Below are 20,682 nucleotides of genomic sequence, written 5' to 3'. Positions count from 1 at the left end.
CAGAGAGCCGCCTCTCCTGCATTCCACCCTCTGCCCATCCCATACCTGAGGAAAGCAAGGTGGACATAGCCTGGTTGGGGAGAGGGAATCATGTTTATTGTTTTGAGGTCACAGGTCAAGTCACTCATCCCCACCAGGGAGGGAGGCAAACACCCTGGGCGGGGGCGGGGGGCAGGCGCCCAGAGGGTGCGGAACTCCTTTATTCCACCTTTGGAGACCACCGGGGCCTGGGAAGGCGGCTGTGCCCTGCCCAGCCCCCCTGAGAGCAGGGCAGAGCTCCACACGGATCCCGCCCCTGCCCCCACCCCGGGCCCCGCCCCCAATGCCAGGGTGAGGAGACTGGAGGGGCAGGCCTTGGTCCCCTGGCAGAGCGCTGGGTGGGCGGGTGGCACCGTTGGGGATGTTTCTGAGCCTTGAGGTTCTGGAACCAGAGAGAGACCAAATGAGAAAGATGGAGAGGGAGGCGGAGGGGTGAGGAGAGAAGAGGTGCCTGCCTAGCTCTTCTTTAGAGCGTGCTGTACCCCCAAAGTTGAGGTGGGCACCTCCGCACCCAGGAGGGCTAGAGCTCATCGTGGTCACCATCAGTGGGCAGTTCAGGTGGTGGCTCTGGGCAGGCGGCTGGCGTCATCAGCTCCATGAGGTACTCGCAGCGACTGGGCTCCGTGGTGCTGGTCACCACTGTCTCCTTTCCACACAGCAGGCGCACCTGGGGCAGGCAGGTGAGCGCTCAGGGGGGTTTGGGGGGGGCCTGGACCCCCACCCCCAGCCCACGCCCTGCCAGCACTCACGGTGGTGGAACGGTTGGGGCCCTGCCAGCAGCCCGTGCCCTGCTCGTACTTCATGGCGCTGAACTTGTCGTGCTCGGGGCCAGCCCATGAGCCCCAGGTGCTGTAGGAGAGTGAGGTGCTTAGAGTGGGGCTGGAGGGGACTGGGGAGCTGGGGGAAAGAAGTCTGGTCTACACCCACTCACCCGAGGCTGGTGGGGGAGCCGCCAAGTTTGGGCTTCTGAGAGACGAGCTTGAAGGGGCAAAGCCGGTAGATGTACCTGTCACAGGATGGGGATGGTGAGCGGGGGACATGGGACCCCAGCCTCCTCAAACTCCCCTGACTGTCCGTAAGCCCACCCCTTCACCCCCCTGTCCTTGCCCAGGACCCCACAAGTCCACCCCACCCGCCCCGCGGGCCAGTGGGGGGCGCACTCATTGGTGGTGAGCTCGTAGCACTGGCTGTACAGGTAGGCAAACTCTCCGTTGGGGCCAAAGTCAAAGGAAATCTCCTGCTCCAGGTTCCTGGAAGGGGAGGCCAAGCAGTTAAGGGGCAGCTGGGGACGCCACAGCCTCGTCGGGATCACATGGGGAGGCCCACTCCAGCAAGGGAGGGCCACCTGGGGGCTGGGCTCAGGCTCCTCGCTGTCTGGGGACCCTCCCTGCAGGAGCCGCCACCGCCTCAGCAGAGGTAGCCTCGGCAACTCCCCATTACCACCTCCTCTGGGGAGCTCGGGGCAGGCGGCTACATGGCAGGTGCAAACATGGCCTTGTGTGGCCAGACACCCGCCTTACCTGATGGACTCTTCCATGTCCCTCAAGGACCGCTCAGCCTCCTCAAACTTGTTGCGGGCCTCCTGGGCGGCTGGAGGGGGTGGGCAATGTGGGAGGAGGTCAGAGGTGCCCCAAAGCCCCATCCAGGAAGAGGGAGGGGGTGCCACGGACACACCCACTTCGCCCAGCTCCCAGCCTGCTCCGAGTGAGGACTGGGCCCAGGAAGGCCCTGCAGGCCTCCAGTCCCAGGGCAGACCCCACTCGGCTGCCCAGGCTCTGAACTCCTGAGGGAGGAGGAGGGCCAGGGCTCTTGGGGCCTAGCTGGCTCCTCACCCCAGCCTGGGGTGGCACAAACAAGCAGCAGCCTGAGGCAGGAGGGCCCCTGGGGCTGACGAGGCTAGCGATGGTTTCTCTAGGCCCCAGACACCCCCTCCAGGATGGCCCACACACCCCAGGTTTGCTTGGCGCCAACGCAAGCCCATCTTGGGAACCAAGTAAGGCCCATTCCATGGGCCCAGGCAGGTGCCAGGCACGGGAGCTTGGATTCGGGCAGGGTCCCCTCCCTCCCCGGCTTGGCGCGCACCATCAATGAAGGCCTGCGTCTGCTCATCATACGGAGGCATTTTGTCCTCTTCAGTGGGGCTGGCCGCAGGCTGCGGGGGCACCAGTGGGGGTGGGGCCTCCTGGGGGAGGGGCAGAGTTAGCAAGTGACCCAGCCCCCACCCGGTCACCCCCTTCTCCTCCAAACACACACCTTGGGCTGCTCCCTTGGCACCTGGGAATCTTCTTCCTCCTCTTCCTCCTCCTCTTCCTCCTCCGGCTCCTCTTCTTCCTCCTCCTCTTCCTCCTCTTCCACTGGTGGTGAGGGCACTGGAGGCTTCTCCTCCTTGGGCTCCGTCAGGTCAGGCTCCGATGGTGCAGGCGGGGGGCTGGTGGGTAGCACCTGGCGGGTGTGTGGGTAGCAGGTGCCGTGGGCTCCGTGGTCCACCCCCGCCTCCCCAAGGCTCAAGCCCAAGCTCACACCATCACCCAGTGGGCAGCCTCTGTCTCCGCCCCTTCCAAGGGGCCTGAAGGGAGGGACAGACAGCTGGCAGGGGGGGCCCTCCACAGAGGGTGCTTGGGTTACCCAGCTGGCCAGGGTGGCCCTGTGCCAGAACCAGAGGCAGTTCCTTTGTGAGGCATTTGGGAGGGGGAAGGCTGGGAGGGGGGACTGCCTCTCTTCTCCCCCGACTGACCTCAGACCGGTATTTGTCCCTGATGGCAGCCCAGAGGCGGTCAGAGAAGGCAGTGGCGTCGGCGTGCACGTCTCCCCCAAGGAGGGCCTGTGTACATGTTGGGGGTGGTGTCAGGATTGGGGCCTCCATGTGCCCCGCTGTGTGCCAGGCACGGATGTGCCCTGACCACCCATGACCAGGCCCAGAAGGGGGCAGCACAGGCCTGTGGGAATAAGGAGGGGGCCCAGAGGAGGGGCGCAGGCGGGGGCAAGCAGCCAGGGAGAGAAAGTGAGAGACACAGAGGAAGAAAGAGCTAGAGGGCACTGCAACCAGAGGTCGCTGGGCGCTTGGGAAGAGGCGGAGGCCCAGGCAGGACAGGGAAGAGGCCAGCAGCAGGGATCCGGACTGGTGAGGACAGGAGGCCAAGACCCACACCGAAGGACGAAGGATGGTGGGGCGAGGGTTGGGGGGACGAGGGGGAGCTGCATCTGGGGCCCGGTGGGCAGGAAATCTGGCGCTTTCCTAACCAGATGCCCCCGTGGCACCTGTGCGCTGCCACTGGGTCCCCAAGAGCAGGGAGGAGAGCTGGGCTGTTACCCTCTGGCCTCACCCAGGCAAAGCCAAGTGGCGTCAGCCATGCCGGGCTTCCCAGCGACCCTGGGAGCAGTCCATAACCAGCCTGGCCCCGCCGCCTGGCCCTACCGTCACCCTGGGGCAATGCCCTCTCCAAGTCCCGGGGCAAGAAGGATGGGGTACCTGAGCTTCCCCTTCAGAGAGAACCCCATCACCATCGGTGTCCAGCTCCGGATGGGTCTGCAGCTCGGTGACCGAGACCCTGCAGGGGCGAGGGCAGAGGCCCAGGCAGAGGCCCAGAGAGGTAAGGCCCACTGGCTCAGGGACCCGCTACTCCCCCTCCCCGTTCTGCCCCAGAACTTATTTTAGGACCTCAAAGGGACAGGCAAAGAAGTTGGGAGAAGTGAGCTCTGGGGTTGGGGTTGGAGTGGGGCCCAGTCTCGTCTCCTACCCAGTCCTGAAGACCCCACAACCCTCAAGGGTCTCAGAAGAGACAGAGACTCCATGTTCCCACAGCCCACCCTGCCTTCAGCCGTTAGCCTGGGCCAGCCAGCAAGGGCAGGGCCACGGCAGCACTGAAAGGGGTCTGGCTGTTGTCAAAGTGACCCAGGCCACAGAACGGGCTTAGGAAAAGTAATGGGGCCCCCCAGCTACCTCACCTGGCTCCTTGGTGTTGCGGGGGTGGTTTCCCTCATCTACCCTCAGATTTTTCTTTACACTTGAGCAAGCAGAGGCTTGTCCAGAATTGGTTTAGGACTAGCTAAGGACTCACGCCGGGGAGGTGGGGCTCAGGCACAGGGTAGGGGGAGGTGGGAGGAGGGAACCCCAGGCCCAGGGCAGGATGGACAGACTCACGCCCCATCCTTATCGTCGTCCAGCTCCTGGAAAGCATTGGCTGCCAGCTCCTGTTCCCGCTGGGCCTTGGAGGCAGCCTGCTGCTCTGTGGAAGAGCCAGCTCCATCACCCGCCACCCTGAGGCCTGCCCTGCCCCGACACCCCATGTGGCCCACTGTGTGCGAGGCCCTACACTGGGTGCCATGTTGGGCCAGTGTAGAGCACAGTCCGGGGATGGGAGCCAGGAGACGCCAAAGGCCGGCCAGGGTGGGGGCCAAGGCAGAGTCGAGAAGTGCCAGATAGTGGGGAGACTGAAGCAGGGAGTTAAGAGGTTTTGCAAGCATGGGGGCTGGGCTCGAGAACACCCTAGGACTTTGGGTCTGAATAAGCAAGGGGCTGGCAAACGCCATGCCAGGGTGGGCGGGACATCATGCATAGGTCGGCCACGTCCAGGAGGCCCCCATGAGAAGCAGCCCATGCACCCCATATGGGCCCGCTCTCTGACACAAGGGTCAGGATGGAGACTGGAGTCTGGTGTGGCCAAGTCAGGAAGGCTTCCTGGGGGGCTCTGGGGAGTCCCAGGAAAAGCGAAAGCCAGCCGCACATGAGAGGGAACTGGGCTATGGCCACCAGGGAGAGGCCTGCAGCTATGCCTCTGCTCTGATGGTGCCTCCTCTGCTGGCCTCATCCCCACCTAGTCTGGCTGGAGGGGACAGCAGCTCCGGTGACCAAGCTCAGAGCATACACCGGACCTCAGCTCAGCCATCTACAATGGGGTAAGTGGGGCTTCCTCTGCCACGCTGCGGCTCAGCCCGGGGATCCCACAGCGCCCCAGCAGAGCAAGCCGGCACTATAACCTCTCACAGACGAGGGCGTGAGGCTGGCTGGCTGCAGGGACCTGCCCATGGTCACCCAGCTGGCGAAGGGCAGAGCCGGGGCAGAGCCACAGAAAGGTTTAGGAGGTCAGCCTCCATCGGGATGAACAGAGAGACTTTCCAGCACCGGAGAGGAAGGCAGAGCTTGGGGCGGCTGTTTGAGTAGCAGAGCCTGAGTGTGATTCTAGGTGGAGGGAAGGTACCAGCTAGACACCACCAGGGAAAGAGGGGACATAACAAAGCCCGGGGTCTCTGAAGAGCAGCAGAGGGTGGAAGTCAGAGTCTGAGGGCAGAAACAGCCTCTGCAGAGGGAAGGAGAAAGGGAGTCTACAGGTGCCACTGGGATTCTGGACTGGAGGCGCCTCTGCTCACCTGACCCAGGGCCACAAAGCACCAGTCTGCTTTCAGGGAGTATCCAGAAGCTGCCCACTTCTCTCTACCTCTGTGCCCCCTACCCTGGTCCCAGCCCATCGCTTGCCTGGACCAATGTGGCCCGCTCCTCCCTGGTTTCCTGGCTTCTGTTCCGCCTCTGCTCAGAATCCTCTATGGCTTCTACCTCACTTGCGGTGAAAGCCTAAGTCCTCCCCATGATCCCCAAGGCCTGCCTTTGTCTCCACGACACGCATACTCCCTCTGTCCAGCCACACGGCAGTTAGCTGCTCCTTAAAAACCAGACATGATGCGGCCTCAGGGCCTTTGCACCTGTGCCTTCTGCCTGGCTCACTCGTCCTTCAGCAGGCAGGGGCTCTCTCCGTCTCGATCAGTGCTAAACTAGTGGCACCTGGGGTGTGCAGCCACTCCATATACACTGGGTGACCTACTGGATTATGGATTCTGAGAAATGAGGGCAGAGAGAGGAAGGGACAGAGAATGCAGCAGGTGCCCAGGGAGACGGAAAAGACCAGCAGTGCGGACTCAGAGACGGGCTGCCCGCAGCTCCTGGTTACCAGCCCATCACCAGGACCACGCTTCCCAAATCCTGCAATGCTTGGTCCTTTAGCTAGTCTGGAGTGGGTTTCTGCCCCACCTCACCCTTCTAGCCTGCTGCCCCAGGGTGACCCCCACTGGAGAGTCTGAGGCCGAGGGCCAAGGCTTCCGATTTCCCAGAATGCAAGTATAACCTGCCAAGGGCAAGACAATGCTGGATGGAGCACAAAAACCATCTTCAACCAACCAAAGTGATACTAACTGCCAAGGCAAAGAGCAATTCGGGAAGATAAAAGAACTTGGAAGCACCTGGCAAATTTGGACATCTGATCTGATGAGAATTTGTAAGACAAGGGAGAGAAAAATCAAAGCCCCAGGTGGAGAGAATGGGAGAGCCCCCCCCACCTCATAACTATGCTATGACTCTGGCAGGGGCTGTCCCCTTACAGAGGCTGGACCAGAAATCACGCAGCCTGTGCTCACACCTGAGCTCCCATTGCCTGACAGGTTGGAGGGACCTCCAGCCTTTGCTCTGGATTCAGGGGATCCCCCAATGGTTCTGTCCCCACGTGGCTGGCAGGAAGAAGAGCCGCTCCTCTCAAGAGAAAAAAAATCACTTCTGCTAGACTGCAAATTATTCCTCCAAACGACTTCTGAATACAATGACCGATGCACAGGGCAAGACAACTAGATGCGTGGGGGTGCTGAGGTGCTGTGATCAAAAGTCAGGAGACATAGGAGCCAATAGGTCATGAGCGAGGCTCCCGGGGCCACCCCATGACGTACCTTCCCACCGCTTCTGGTGCTGGTCTTTGGCCTCCTTCTCGGGCTTCTCGGCCTCCTCCTTCACCATTCGCAGCATCTCCACCTGGTCCTCCAGGGACTTCTTCCCGGCTTGTAGCTCAGTGAGCTTTTCCTGGGTGGGCAAGAGACCAGATGCCACTTCTCCTTCTGCCTCTACGCTACAGGGTGGCCACCAGGTGACCTCTCCAAAACACACAACCCCCTGGGTCTCCCCCTCCCTGGGGTCCCCCAGAGGTCACTAGAGGGAACCCTGAACACCTCGATGTAGCCCCCACAAGGTCCTGCATAACCAGGATCACCTCTCCAGCCCCGTCTGTGCCACACCTCTCTTAACCTGTAGGCTCCAACTACCCCAACATTTAGGTCCCCAAATGCTCTGCTTCCAGTTCGTCACACGTGGTGTTTCTAGAGTATTTCTAGAATACTCTGCATGGCTAACTCTGAATTATTCTAAGATCTGAGTTAAGATAGAGGCCTTTTCCAGAAGCCGTCCCTGCTTCCTGCCCCCACAACAGGTGGGGGAAGGAGGGAGACTGGGGCACAAGTCCCCTCTATGCCATATAACCCCAACCCAGATACCCCTTTTCCCAGTGGCCCTGGGTGTCACTTTGTCACCTGTCCCTCTCAGCAGACAATATGCCCCTGAGGCAATTCCAGGTCTGCTTCCAGTCTCATGCCCACTATACCACACCCCCTGGGCCTCTGTGGATATTGCAAGAAGGAATGAGTGTGTGTGTGGATGGGGCCCCAAGCTGGAGGGTCTTAGCCCAAGCCCCGCCACAGGATCATTTTCCTCCTATGACCTTGACCCCCACCTCAGCCTGGCCTGCTCCCATGATCCTCCTACTGCCCCAGGAGGGCAAAAGTCACTTGGAACCAACCTCACTCCATGGCTCCCCAACTGTCTTCTGAACTCAGAAAAGACTTCACTGCCTCTCCACCTCTGAACTCAGGAGGGGCCTCACCAGCCAGGGCATGGAAGTATGAAAAACCCAGAACTTTCCCTGGGCAGAAAAACAGAGCTGAGCCCTCCTATGGAGGATCTGGCAAAAGTCCACGAGCAGTGTTAAGGACTCTGACCCGTCTAACAGTCCAGGGGGTGGCAGGTAGGGGAGGAAGAGACACATGCCTAGGCACACAATTTCTTCCAACCTCTGCAGAACTCACCCTGTTGAACTAACCCTGCCCCTCTGATGTCTTGAATCCTCCCCCAAAACTGGGAGGTCACATGGTCATCAGCCTCATCTTACAGATGATGGCACCAGGGAACCAGGATGCAGAGAGGTGTCCCTCCCATTCTGGGATGCAGGAGGGGAGCTCCTCTAAGCCCACTTCAAGCTGCCACCCAAGGCCCTGGTCAATACCTGTGCTGCCCACCACCTGGTAACAACTTAACCAATGACTAAACAGCCAGTGGACAAATGAGTAAACCACAGCACACACAAACAGTAACTGGCCCTAGGACTCCACTATTCAGGGGCATGTGTCAAGGCCACCCAACCTCACTGGCCCCTGACTCCAGGCCTCAGGGCCCAGACCATCTTCGGCCAGCCCCACAGGGTCCTCACCTGCTTCTCCTCCCGAGCCTTCTTCCAGTCCTCAATGAGGATCTTCTTTAGGCGGAACCCCTCTCGCGTGACCTCTGCCATCTGTTGCAGTGTCTCTCTCTCCTTCCGGCCCTTCTCTCTAGTGTGGAGAGAACACACAAGCACCGCCAAGGAGGCCTTTAGGGCTCACCAGGTCTGCCTCTTCGCAAAGGGCTCAACCCACCTGCTGCCCGCCCCCTGTATTAGGAAACATGAAGAGCAAATCCTCCTCCCCTGACTTCCCTGGGCTCTCTTGGCCTCAGAGCCCTTCATCCTTGTCCTTGAGAGGAGGGACAGCACTCAGAGTTCGCTCATTGTAGGCGTCCAGGAAAGGGGCTAGGAAATGTCTGGATGTGGGGGTTAGAAGCTGCTCCCGAAAAAGGAAGAAAAACACAGAAATCCCAGACTCTCAAGCAAGAAGGCCAAGGGTTGTCCTTGACCTACCCTGTAGTTAAAAGATTTTCCATCAGGTGAGTTTAAAAAAGTATTGGGACTTTCAGGTTCCCTAAAAAATGAATCTAGCCTGGCCACTTGCCCTTAAGACAGAAGTCAAGGGACAAGTGTTCCTTCAGATGCCACAATGCCCACCACACCCTACTGCCTCAGACTCAGCTGGCTTCTGCCGTTTATACTACTTGCCTATGGGCGATTCAAGTTTTAGGTCCTGCCACAAGAGCATAGCAATGAAAAGATTGGAGTCTCAGGATCAATCAGCCTGGGTACAAGTCCTGATTCTGATGTGTCCTAGCTGTGGGAACCTAGGGAAGTCACTTTTTATCCTAAACTTGAGTTTCCTCATCTATTGAACAGGCAACAATTGCACCTGGTTCTGGACCAGAGATGAAGTGGCAATGTGTTCATTCAAAAGGCACCTGGCACAGAGTGAGCACTCGACAAACAGAAGCAGAAAAGAGGGACACCTGGGTGGCTCAGTGGCTGGGCGCCTGCCTTCCGCTCAGGTCGTGATCCTGGGATCCGGGATCGAGTCCCACATCAGGCTCCATGAAGGGAGCCTGCTTCTCCCTCTGCCTATGTCTCTGCCTCTCTATCTGTGTCTCTCATGAATAAATAAATAAATCTTTTTTAAAAAAAAAAAAAAAAGGGCAGAAAAGAGAAGGGCGCTTGGTTCACTGGGTATAGTGAGGAAAGGGCTGGGGCGTGCGGTGGGGAGCAGCAGGTGCCAGCCACATACTTGCAGGTGTTCTCACAGACGATCCCGCTGTTGTACTCATCGGTGCCGTCACAGCAGTCTAAGAGCACAAAGCAGGGATGCGATGAGACCGGCAGTGGCTCCTCCCTACTCCCCCACGACCACCTATTTTCCCAACCCCAGTGTGATCTCATTCACCACAAACTCCATCGTTGACCCATCTGGAGGAGATGTACAGGGGCTTGTAGCCAGTGTTGCTGCAGTGGAAACTGCCATTAGGACAGGCGGCTGTACCTGTGGGAGGAAAAGAGTTTCTGGGGTGTGCTCAGGAGAAACATGTCACATTCATCCACAGGCAGATCCCCGGACACAGGTGTGCATAGACAGCCTGGGAGCACAATCAACGCTGAGAAAGGGAAGGAAGGGCAGCTGCCTACCCAGAGCCTGAAGTAAACCCCTCCAATGTCCGCTCCTGCCTCTCCCCAAGGCCCTCAGAACAGGGCCTGGCCAACTGCTCCAGCCCTTGCCTCCACTTCTGTCTTTGCTTTTTGACCCTACCTTGTCTCCCATCTCAGGGTATTTGCACATGCTGGCACCTCCATTTTTAGCACACTTTAGGATTCAGGAGAGATCTCACTTCCTGACCCCCAGGCTGGGGCCAAGGGGATGGGGGGGCTCTTGGGGCTCCTCTAGGAGCTATGGTCTTCCTCACCAACCCACAAACCACTCGCTTCTATGCCTGCTTTCCCCCACTCAACAGAGAGCCATGTGAAGGCAGGGCTGGATTTGTCTTGGTCACCACCATGCGGCCTGGCATTTCCCAGGCACTCAAAACAACGTCAAATGAATGAATGAATGAATGAATGAATGAATGAATGAATGAATAAGTGAACAGAGAAAAACTCACCTGGCTCATCTGAGCCATCCTTGCAGTCACAGTAGTCATCATTGACCTGATCGAAAAGGATGGTGGCAGAGCCATCCAGGCAAGTGAAAGGCTTGGACTCGTCATAGAAGTGATGGTCTGGGGACAGAGGCAAGCGGCTCAGCCCAGGGCAAGGAGAGGCCCGCTCAACCGAAAGGCAACCTCTGTCCCCACCTCGCAGCCGAGCATTGCCATCTTCCCTACCCGGAGGCCAGGAAACTGAGGCAGAAGGCCCAAAGCATCTATCCCGGGGGCCAAGTCGGCCCCTCCCACACCCTACCCTGACCACCTCCAGTGGGGGACTCACTGGTGAGGGAGACGCCCCGGGGCCTCTTGACCTCCACGGCCCAGCACTGGGGCAGCAGCAACAGCAACAGTAACATCTCGCCGGAAGCTCGCAGACCGGAAACAGGTTCTGGGGAGGAAGCGGGCTGCGGGGAGATGTGCTGTGCCCCCACGCTGCGGCAAGAAAGGGACGCCGGTCAGGGGAGAGGGCTGCTTGCAGCCAAAGGAAGTCACCTCTTCCTCCAGCCAATTGGACTCTTCCATCGCTTCCCGGCAATGGGAGCTCACTTTGCCTCCGACACGGTGGGGGCTGGGGGAGGTGGTCTCCCCGGTCTTGCCCAGAGGGAGCCTCACTTTGCTCTTATCAATGGTGGGAAGCTCAAAACCTCCACTCCCAATCCGGGGGGTGGTGGTGAGCTGTCCGATTCCCGCCAATCGGCGGAAGGGGTTAACAGTCCCCCACTCTACGGACGAACACCCTCCAGCTGCCCCCAATAAGAACCTGGGGTCACCGCCTCCCCCCGCGCGCGCGATAGTTCACCACCTACACGAGGCTGGGGCAAAGGTCAATATCCACCGCGCCCCCCAGCCCAGCAGCCAACCGTTCCTCCTGAAAAAAGAAAGCGGAAATCGGTGGGATCCGTCATTTCCGGCATCACGCCGCGCGTGCGGAGCGGCGCCTCAACGGTGCCATGTTGGGAGTGGCGAGTGGGGGAGGTGGCAGGGCTGGACCCCAGGCGGCCATCTTGGATAGGACTGTGATGCCCTAGAGGGGCATCGTTCTCACGGTGCGCGCTTAATGGCGGCGCTAGGCTCCTCCATCTTGGGAGTGGCAGGTCCTACAGCCGGAAAAAAAGGTTCCTGAAAAATGCCCAGGAAACCCAGGGGAGTGGTGGTGGTGTAGAGAGTGCTTTAAAAAAAACAAACAAAAAACAAAAGTGTGTGTGTGTGTGGGGGGGTGCCTGGCTGGCTTAGTCCAGGAGCGGGGCTCTTGATATTGGGGGTTGGTTGTGGGTTCGAGCCCCATATTGAGTGTGGAGACTACGCAAAAATAAAATCGTAAAAAAAAAAAAATAGGGGCGCCTGGCTGATTCTGACTTAGAGCGTGTGATTCTTAATCTCAGGGATGTGCACTCCAGACCCAAACTGGGTGTGAGAATTACTTAAAAATAAAATAAAAAAACATTTTTTAAAGATGAGCACGTGACCCTAAAGTACCCTCCCCCCAGCATCCAGCAGAGAGGCTGGGCCCCTGGCTATTGGACCGCCCCCTGCACAGCGCTGGCCAATGAGAGAGGTGGTGTGGAACGCGGGTGGTTTCCATGGGAACACGGGAAGGAGGGGGCGGAGGTTACCGAGCAACCGGAGATGCTGCGAGGCCCCGCCAAGCGGTGGGAAAGTGCATTCTCCCAGAGCCGGAGGAACTCACGCTGACGAATCCCAGATAGGGGCAATGGCTAGTTGCCTCCTTAATCCTCAGGAACCCTAGGCCTCAACCCCGTCATGACGTCTCCCCTGTGCTGGCCGGCCTCCACCAACATCCTGCCTCCTCAGGACCAGGCTTTGACTTCCTCCAAGGCCAAGGGCAATCCGACTCAGACCCAGCGCCACCACTCCCAAGGGAAGATTGTGGCCCATGCCTGGCCCCCACACCATTCCAAGTCAAGACCCCTCCATGCCCACAGGGGGAAGTCTGCTGTGCAAACGCAGGTGGCAGAGTTACAAAAGAAGATACAACTGTTAGGTAAGATGGCTGGAAGAGGAATAAAGAATCAGGAGTCAGCAGTGTCCACCCAGCCCTCTGACCAGGCACGGTGTGACAAGGGCCTTTCACCACCATTCATCCAGGTGACCAGTTTCTGGAAGCAAAAACTCGTACTTCTTCGTGGTTTTCCTCATCTCTCTTATAAAATCTTTCCTGGACGCAGAACCAACGGGATTGTGTTTCATACATTTGTATGATTTCAGCTTTTCTACCATGCATGGGGGCAGGGGTGGTGGTGGTAAAGAACAAAGATTCTAGAGCCAGATTTTCTGGGTTCAAATCTTGGCTCTGCATATACTGTTTGATCTTGGGGGACTGTGAGTAGCCTAATTGATCTCAGTTTCTCCATTCGTAAAATGGGGTTAGTGAGAGTACAACCCTATAGGAAGTTGAAATATATAAAGTGGTAAGAACAGTGCCTGACACATAGTAAAGCACTATAAAGGGTAAACCAATGTTTCTCAATGGGAGAGGGCTATTTTGCTTCTCAGTGAACATTTGGCAATGTCTGGAGACATTTTTGATGGTCACATTGTTGGGGAGGGGGTGCTGCTGTCATCTAATGGGTGGAAGTTAGGGATGCTGCTCACCATCTGACGGTTCATGGGACAGATCAAAACAAATAATTGTTCGTCCCAAATATCAGTCATGCCAAGGTTGGAACATTCTGATGTGACCCATAATTATTACTGTTTTGTCATTCTTAGAAGGTAATCTTGCACAGTAGTTGAAGGTTTGGGCTCAGGAATCAGACTTCTTGAGACCATGAACGTTGTAATAAGCCTGAGCCTCATTATTCTTGTCTGTAAATGGGTAGGATATGGATATGCACCTGTTAACATACAGCATTTGATACCTGGAAAGTTCTTTGTCCAACATCCAGCATATACTAAGTGCTCAAACTAGTGTATTGTTATAATATTAAGTTAATGATAACAAAAACAGCTTCCCTCTGGGAAGACCCCAACACCCTGCTTGTGTACCTTACATGACCTCAGAGGGTGACCGGAAGGCCTTTTATGAGAACAGCCAGTGGAACATCAAGAAGAATCAGGAGACCATCAACCGTCTTCGTGAGGAGACCAGGGCGTTGCAAGTACAGCTGACAGACCTGCTCCAGGTGAGGGTGCAGAAGTGGGTGAAGGGTTTCCAGGAAGCAGGGCAGCATCCCCAAGGGCAGGGTGCTGCCTCAAGTGGGAGTGGTCTGGGTGAGCGGTGACTGGGCTCCTGTCCTTGCAGGGAGATGAGAAAGTGGTCCAGACCGTGATTCGGGAGTGGAGGTCAGAGAAGCCATACCTGAAGAACAGGACAGGACAGGTTTGCCCCACCCCACCCCACTATCTCCCTTCATTTCCAGCTTGTGTCCCCTCCTTGCTGGACTCCCTGTCTCATCTCATCTTCTCCAGTCCTTTCTCCACACCAGCTGGCATTCATCTATTCATTCATCTATTCATTCAGTTAACCTTTATCACACACCGACCATGTGCTAGGCATGGTATTAGGTATTGGTGACTATGCAGTCAAAAAAACAGACCAATCTGCACTCCTCAGAACTTCATATCCTCCTGGGGAAAAGACAATGGGGGGGGGGCACAGGAGGGGAACAAGAACAAATACAGAAAGTAATTTCCAGTAGTGATAAGAGAAATGAATAAAAGAGCAGAGTGACTTCCTAGAGATGGATGGGGCAGAAGTTTGCACTTTTTTTTTTTTTTTGAAGATGTTTATTTGAGAGAGAGAGAGTGCACACACGCAAGCATGGGGTGGGGAGAGCAGAGGGAGAGGGGAAGCAGACTCCTGCTGAGCACAGAGCCTGCTGTGAGGCCCTGGATTCCAGGGCCCAAAATCATGACCTAAGCCAAAGGCAGACACTGAACCAACTGAGCCAACCAGGTGCCCCAAGGGGTTTGTACTTTAGATTGGGGTGGGGAGTCAGCAAAGCCCCCTCTCTCTAAGAAGGTGATACTTGAGCTGAGAATGAGACAGGCAAGAAATGATTTTGGGAAAAGTGTTCTAGGCAGAGGGAACAGTGAATGCAAAGTCCCTGAGGTAGAAACAAGGGGTGGAGTGTTGGAGATGATAACATCTCCAGTGCGGCAGAGGAGTGTGTGAGCGGGGCTCCATAGGAGGTGAGCATCAGGAGAGTCAGCAAGGGGGCACCTGGGTGGCTCAGTCAGCTAAGAATCTGACTTCGGTCCAGGTCATGATTTTGAGGTCCTGGTGTTGAGCCCTGCTTGTTCCTCTGCCCCTCCTCCTACTCATATTCTCCCTCTCTCAAATAAATAAAATCTTTAATTAAAAAAAAAAAAAAAGGATCAGCAGGGGCTGAATCTTCCAGCAGGCTTAGCTGGCCATGATAGAGTGCAGGTTTTATGACAAATCAGAGAAGTGGGAAGCAGAGAGTGAGGAAACAAGAATGGAGGTCAGATGGTGAAGATGGTGTTGGCTGTACTCAGACAAAAGTGGTGGAAATAGGAAGAAAAAGGTATCTCTGGGAAAACCTTTGAAATAGAACAAAGCATTGCTAATGAATTGGATGTAGGTGGGAGAAGAAAAGGTGAGGACATTGAGCTGTTGGACTGAGCACCTGGAAGGATGAAGCTGCTATGAGCCGAAATGGAGAAGATTCAAGGGAGGCCAACTTCGGGGAATCTCACACACTCAATTTTGGACATGATAGTTTCGAGATGCCTGTGGAGATGCCTGGAAGGCAGTGTAGATAGATATGGGTATATGACCCTCTAGTTCTGGGAGTGGGGCAGGGCTGGGGGGTTAAATCTGGATGTCTTCAGCCTGTGGTCCAACCATGAGCCTGGATAGGTCCATCAAGGTGGTGGGTATGAACAGAAGTGAGAAGAGCCTGAGTCCGTCCCTCCTGGGGGCCAAGGAAATGGAGAAGGGACAGCCAGGGTGGAAAACTGGCGTCCTGGAAGCCACCAAAGATGACGATCTGCAGGGGATCAGCTCGGTCAGATGCTGCTGAGACCCCGGGTGATAAGAAACAAGATGTGGGAGAAGAAAGGGAGGAAGGATTAGGTGGGAGGGTTGAGACTGCCGCTGGGGCTCACCTCCCCCCAGCAGGCCCTGGAGCACCTGGACCACCGACTGAGTGAGAAGGTGAAGCAGCTGAACACTCTGCGGCACCAGGTGGGCCTGCGGCAGAAGTGGCTGGATGAGCTCCAGCTGCAGCACAGCCTCCGCGAGCTGGAGATTGCAGAAATGCAGAATGGCAACACGGAGGTGGCCAAGGTGAGGCTACCCAGGGGCGGGAGGAGGGCAGGGATATCCTGGGAAGAACTTGAGAGGGGAAGAGACTCAGCCCAGCCTTGCCTCCCTCTAGACCATGCGGAACCTGGAGAACCGCCTGGAGAAGGCCCGGATGAAGGCTGAAGAGGCTGAACACATTACCGGTGTGTACCTGCAGCTCAAGGCCTATCTGCAGGTGGGGACCAGCAGGGCTCGGGGGGCAACGTGGGAGGGCCAGCTGCAGAGGCACAGTGGTCACAGGCCCCCCACCCCCACCCCCAGGAGGAGAGCCTTCACTTGGAAAACCGGCTGGATTTCATGGAGGCTGAGGTGGTGAGGGCAAAACGTGAGCTAGAGGAGCTGCAAGTGGTGAACCAGGAGGCGTTCAACGCCCAGGATATCGCCAAGGTGCCAGCCCGCCGGGCCCCGGGGTTCCTGCCCAGACGCAATGGTCTCCTGGCCCCCAGAATCCGGACCCCAGCTGTCCCCGAGCTCCTCCCGCCTGTCTCCCAGATGCCGCAGCCTGGCCCAGCTGCTTGAAGTTGTTGGGCCAGGCTGCTCCGGCCCTGAGCCACGGTGGGTACCAGCTGGTCCCCCTGTCGCCCTGCTCTTCCTCCAGAACCAGCTGCAGTATCTGGAGGAGACCGTGTTCCGAGAGCGCAAGAAGCGTGAGCGCTACATAACTGAGTGCAAGAAGCGGGCGGAAGATAGGAAGCTGCAGAACGAACGCATGGAGCGCAAGGTGGCCCTGTCTGGGGGTGCGGGGTGCAGGGGGCGTTAAACCCCAGCCTGCCCCAGCCTAGACCTGGCCCGGCCCCACCCCTGCCCTGCTCTTAACATTTCTCCGGACTCCGCCCAGCGCCACCTCCTCTTGATGCCAGGGTTCCTCCGACGAACCTGCCCTCGCCCTCCTCCCCTCAGATTGCCTGTCTGGAGGAGCCTCCAGATGTCCCCTCACTCGCTGGTGGTCCCCATCCTTACCCACCTGATTACCAGCCCCCCCAACACACACACACTTAAATCTGATTCAGCCTCTAGCCCCCCCCCCTTACTCGAGGCCCCGCCCCTGCTCTCTTGACCCCGCCTCTTTGCGCAGCCCCCGTGGCTGCCCCTCGCTGACCAACCCTTTCCTGCCCTCCTGACCCCTAACTGGGTGCCCCAAGACTTTACTCTGGCTCCCCAGTCAGGCCCTGCCCCCTCGCGGTCCCCTGTCCTGCGACCCCTCTCTCTGGCCCCTGCCCTCAATCCTTGCCTGAGAGCTGACTCTCCCGCCCTGGCCTCAACCTGTGAACAGACCCAGCGTGAGCACGTGCTGCTGCAGTCGGAAGATTCGACCCAGGACAGCCTGCGCCTCAAAGACAAGGAGCTGAAGCAGCGCTGGACCATGTACCAGACAGAGATGCTTTTTGGCAAGGTCAAGGATGCCACCGGTGTGGCCGAGACCCACGTGAGTGCTGCCGGCGGCCCGCAACGCTCTCCGCCCTCTAGTTGCGCTCAAGCTGAGCCCAGGCCAGTGAAGCCAACCCAGCCGGCCTCCCCATTCCCTGGGCTCAGTTCCTCAGCCAACACAAACCTGCTCTATTCGTAAAAGACACTTCTTCTGCCTCTATCTACTGCCCCGTTCTCCTCACAGCAAAACCCACATGAGCTGTCTACCCTCGCCATCGTTCCCTCTCCTGTTGGCTCTAACACTGGCGCTTTCCTTGGCATGTCAGCTCTGTGAGAAGTGTGACCTTTGTCTCTTCTGTGTTTACGGCGCCTGTACCATGGTCTGGGGCACTGCTGACTGCCCACTGCCACTCTTGGACCCTAGCAAGCCAGACCCCTGTCCAGTTTCTGCCTTTTGGGCAGTCTCCCAGTGCTGCTGCTTTCATAGGATAACCCCCGAGGAGTTCTGGGAGTCATCTGGGGCGCTGTGGCCAGGCACCTTTCCAGAAATTGGCCTGGTGGGCAACTACCTCTGAGATTGGCCATATTTCCTCACTGGATTGGGTGAGATTCACAGTCACAAGGTGGATGGCAGGTTGATTTTGAAGAGCAACTATGCTCACTGCTACCCTGCACCACACGCTGATTTTGGCTGATTCAAATTCCTCATATAGACAAGGACCTTGCAAAAATTATGTGTCAGGGGCTTAACATCCTTGAGGCACCTCTGAGTCTGACTCACAGAGTCCCTAAACATTGCTGTGCAGAAGCCACCGGCTTAGGCCATCTGTCCTGCACACCCAGGGGAAAGTAGGAGGAGGTGCACTCAGATTTGCCCAGGCCTCCCTCTGACGGGCTGGTGGCCTGCAGGCGGTGGTGAGGCGGTTCCTGGCACAGGGGGATACGTTCAGGCATTTGGAGACACTCAAAAGCGAGAACGAGCAGTCGCTGCTGAGGCTGAAGCAAGAGAAGCAGCAGTTGCAGCGAGAGCTGGAAGACCTCAAGTACTCAGGGGAGGCCACGATTGTGAGGTGAGACCCCGTGCCCAAGGAAGAGAATGAGGGGTCCCTGGGCTCAGGTTTCTCCAGTGGTGACCTCCCCATTGCCTGTAGTCAGCAGAAGCTGCAAGCTGAGTTGCAGGAGCGCCTCAAGGCCGAAGAGCTGCGCCTTGCTGAGGCACAGGATCAGTTGGAACGGACCAAGCGGGCAATGCAAGTGACCAAGGAGAGCCTTGAACACCTGGCGGGCAAGCTGAACTGCATCACAGTGGTAGGCCCCCCCCCAAGGAAGCTCAGCCCAGAGCCTCCCACAACCCAAGAGGGTGTGGTTCCTGCCCCTACTCAGGGGAACCTGCTTGAGAGGACCAACCCTCTGCCCTGTCCAGGACTTCAGAAGCCTGCCTACAGAGGACACCCATCCCCCCTCCTCAGAGTCCCCACCCCCATCTCCCTAAGGGAAACCGCCTTAGTTCTCAAGAGGCTCAGGACTTCAGAGACGCTGTCCCATCTTCATGGGAAAAATCCCACCTTGCCTCTCCATCCCAAACCTCAGAGACCCCACTGCAATCTTTGGGCGGCCCGAGACAGGGGGAGCCCCACCGTGCCTGCAGCAGAGTCCCATTTCTTCCGAAAGTCACCCCTGAAATGGCTTCTCGAGTTATTACCCCCTTCCCTCCACTAAAACCCTTCATTCCACCCATTGCTTTTGTCTCTGGAGTTCGGAGGCTCTGCCCTCACCCGGGCGTGGGCCTTGACAATAGAAGCCCCACGGGGATAGATAGCATCACCCCTGTTGGCGGTCCCTCACCTTCCAAAGGTCCTGCATGGGTGGAACGAGTCCCAAAGGCCCGCCCCCTCCAGGCTGATTCAGCTCCGCCCCCGGCCGCAGGTGGATGGCCGCTTCGCGGGAAAGGAGCTGGATCCCAAGGCAGAGGACTATCTTCCAGACCTGCTGGGCCTCGTGGAAGAAAAGCTGCTGAAGCTGCAGGCACAGCTCGAGAGTCACAACGTGCCAGGGATGCTGCGCCACCTCAGCGACGACGAGGTGCGAGTACAGCCGGGGGCGGGGCTGAGGAGGCGGGACTGGGGCCGAAGAGCAGGGAGGGGCGGGAGGAGGGGGACACCAGGGGGGAGGCCTATGGGGCGGAAATGAGTTCCAGGGACAACGTGTGAGGTTTGTAGAGTGAGGAAAGCTTCCAGAGGGTCCGGGAGGCCAGTAGGCAGGACTGGGGAGTGAGTGAGTGAGTGAGTGAGAGAGAGAGAGAGAGAGAGAGAGAGTGTGTGTGTGTGTGTGTCCCCGCGCGCGCATCAAGGGACTGGCCCCCAGAACCAGGGGCGGGCCTACGGGCAGGGGGGCGGGGCTGGGTATCCGGGTACGCTCTAAGAACAAACAATTCCGCTGGTCTCGAGAAAAACTAAACTGGAAGAATGGGCAGAAGTGCATTTGGAATCAGGGTGTACCTTGGAATGGGGTTAGGAGGAAGGGCCACAGGACTTCCCTGCAGCCTCTACACCACCGTCTTCTCTCCCGCTCTGCCCCCCCCCCCAGTTCTACTCCACCCTAGAGGGAAAGCTGCCCACGTACAACACCCGCATCGCCCTGCCCCTTGCCAGTCTCAAGGACAAGTTCTTCGGTCAGTATGGTCATGGAAAGGGGGCGGGGCTGGGGGCCGAGCTGACCAACGGAAAGTGGTCGGAGGCCGGGAGTGAGGCCAAGTTGGGGGGTGGTAAAGGCTGGGAATGGAAATCTGAGCCAAGAATAGGAACCCGGATCCCCTCATTGCCCTGCGCAGACGAAGAGGAGAGTGAGGACGAGGACAACGACGTGGTGACCCGTGCGGCGCTTAAGATTCGTTCCCAGAAATTAATCGAATCCCGCAGCAAGAAACGCAGTCGTTTGAAGAAGTCCTAGACTCACCCTCGCGCACACCTGGCGCTGCCGGGCCCCTGAGGAGCTCCCAACCCCTCTGGGCCCAGCCTCAGGCCCACGGGGCCCCCTCAAGGGCTAAACGCGGCCGGGACAAGGGAGCAGAGCAGGGCCCGTGGCGCCGGGAATAGAGAAGGGGGCCGGACTGCCGGACGTTCCCATAGTAAATCTTACAAGGCGAGCCCGAGCTGGCCTCAGGATCATGCAATAAACGTCACCAACCAGCCCCCTGGGTATTTGCCTCTCCTTGATTCTGCACCAGGGCAAAGACTGCCGCCCCTAAAATCCAGGGCCCACACTCCACCTTCTCCGTCAAGGGGAGTGAGTACTCCCCATCAGCTGGGGATGCAGGTTGAACACTCCCCCGACCTCCAGGAATGAGAGATACCCCCACACCTGGAATGAACCACCCGTCCCCACTTGAAGACAGGATACTTTCCTAGGGAGGCAGAATGGCCCCCACTTAACTATACACACTAGTTCACCCACCCCCGTTAACAGAAAAAAACCCTTCCGGGGAGAGAGGAGTGTCCCTTCTCCTGGGCACAGATTGATACACACCTACGGGGAGAGCCGGGACCTCACCTCTGTGGGGCCTGGGCTGGGC

The 20,682-nt window shown here is 57.8% G+C and overlaps 2 protein-coding genes across 6 annotated transcripts; one reads left to right on the top strand and one right to left on the bottom strand.

The window, feature by feature from the left end:
- Positions 1–74: 74 nt before the first annotated feature.
- PRKCSH (protein kinase C substrate 80K-H) lies at positions 75–11,393 on the bottom strand. 4 transcript variants are annotated; one of them, XM_041762657.1, is made up of 18 exons: positions 11,260–11,393; positions 10,734–10,885; positions 10,409–10,525; positions 9,700–9,795; positions 9,544–9,601; positions 8,334–8,451; positions 6,748–6,877; positions 4,181–4,265; positions 3,509–3,587; positions 2,774–2,860; positions 2,293–2,481; positions 2,122–2,221; positions 1,560–1,629; positions 1,200–1,289; positions 971–1,045; positions 789–888; positions 522–706; positions 75–421 (listed from the first exon to the last, which is right to left on the bottom strand). In XM_041762657.1, the coding sequence occupies exons 2-17, from the start codon at positions 10,807–10,809 to the stop codon at positions 560–562; spliced, it is 1,617 nt and encodes a 538-aa protein (XP_041618591.1). In that variant the 5' UTR covers positions 10,810–10,885; positions 11,260–11,393; the 3' UTR covers positions 75–421; positions 522–559. The 4 variants fall into 4 exon arrangements, with proteins under 4 accessions (XP_041618591.1, XP_041618593.1, XP_041618592.1 ...); XM_041762659.1 differs by having other exon boundaries at positions 543–706; XM_041762658.1 differs by having other exon boundaries at positions 551–706.
- Positions 11,394–11,632: 239 nt separating this feature from the next.
- Positions 11,633–20,527, top strand: ODAD3 (outer dynein arm docking complex subunit 3). 2 transcript variants are annotated; one of them, XM_041762656.1, is made up of 13 exons: positions 11,633–12,455; positions 13,475–13,596; positions 13,716–13,793; positions 15,555–15,725; positions 15,817–15,918; positions 16,005–16,130; positions 16,342–16,464; positions 17,017–17,169; positions 18,021–18,181; positions 18,263–18,419; positions 19,038–19,193; positions 19,698–19,782; positions 19,942–20,527. In XM_041762656.1, exons 1-13 carry the CDS (start codon positions 12,215–12,217, stop codon positions 20,058–20,060), a joined length of 1,794 nt encoding a protein of 597 aa, XP_041618590.1. In that variant the 5' UTR covers positions 11,633–12,214; the 3' UTR covers positions 20,061–20,527. The 2 variants fall into 2 exon arrangements, with proteins under 2 accessions (XP_041618590.1, XP_041618589.1); XM_041762655.1 differs by lacking the exons at positions 19,038–19,193; positions 19,698–19,782; positions 19,942–20,527 and having other exon boundaries at positions 18,263–18,907.
- Positions 20,528–20,682: the final 155 nt, after the last annotated feature.

The sequence above is a fragment of the Vulpes lagopus genome, chromosome 7 (genome assembly GCF_018345385.1).
Source record: "Vulpes lagopus strain Blue_001 chromosome 7, ASM1834538v1, whole genome shotgun sequence".
NCBI classification, from domain to species: Eukaryota; Metazoa; Chordata; class Mammalia; order Carnivora; family Canidae; genus Vulpes; species Vulpes lagopus.
This window is presented reverse-complemented; position numbering and strand designations above follow the sequence as displayed.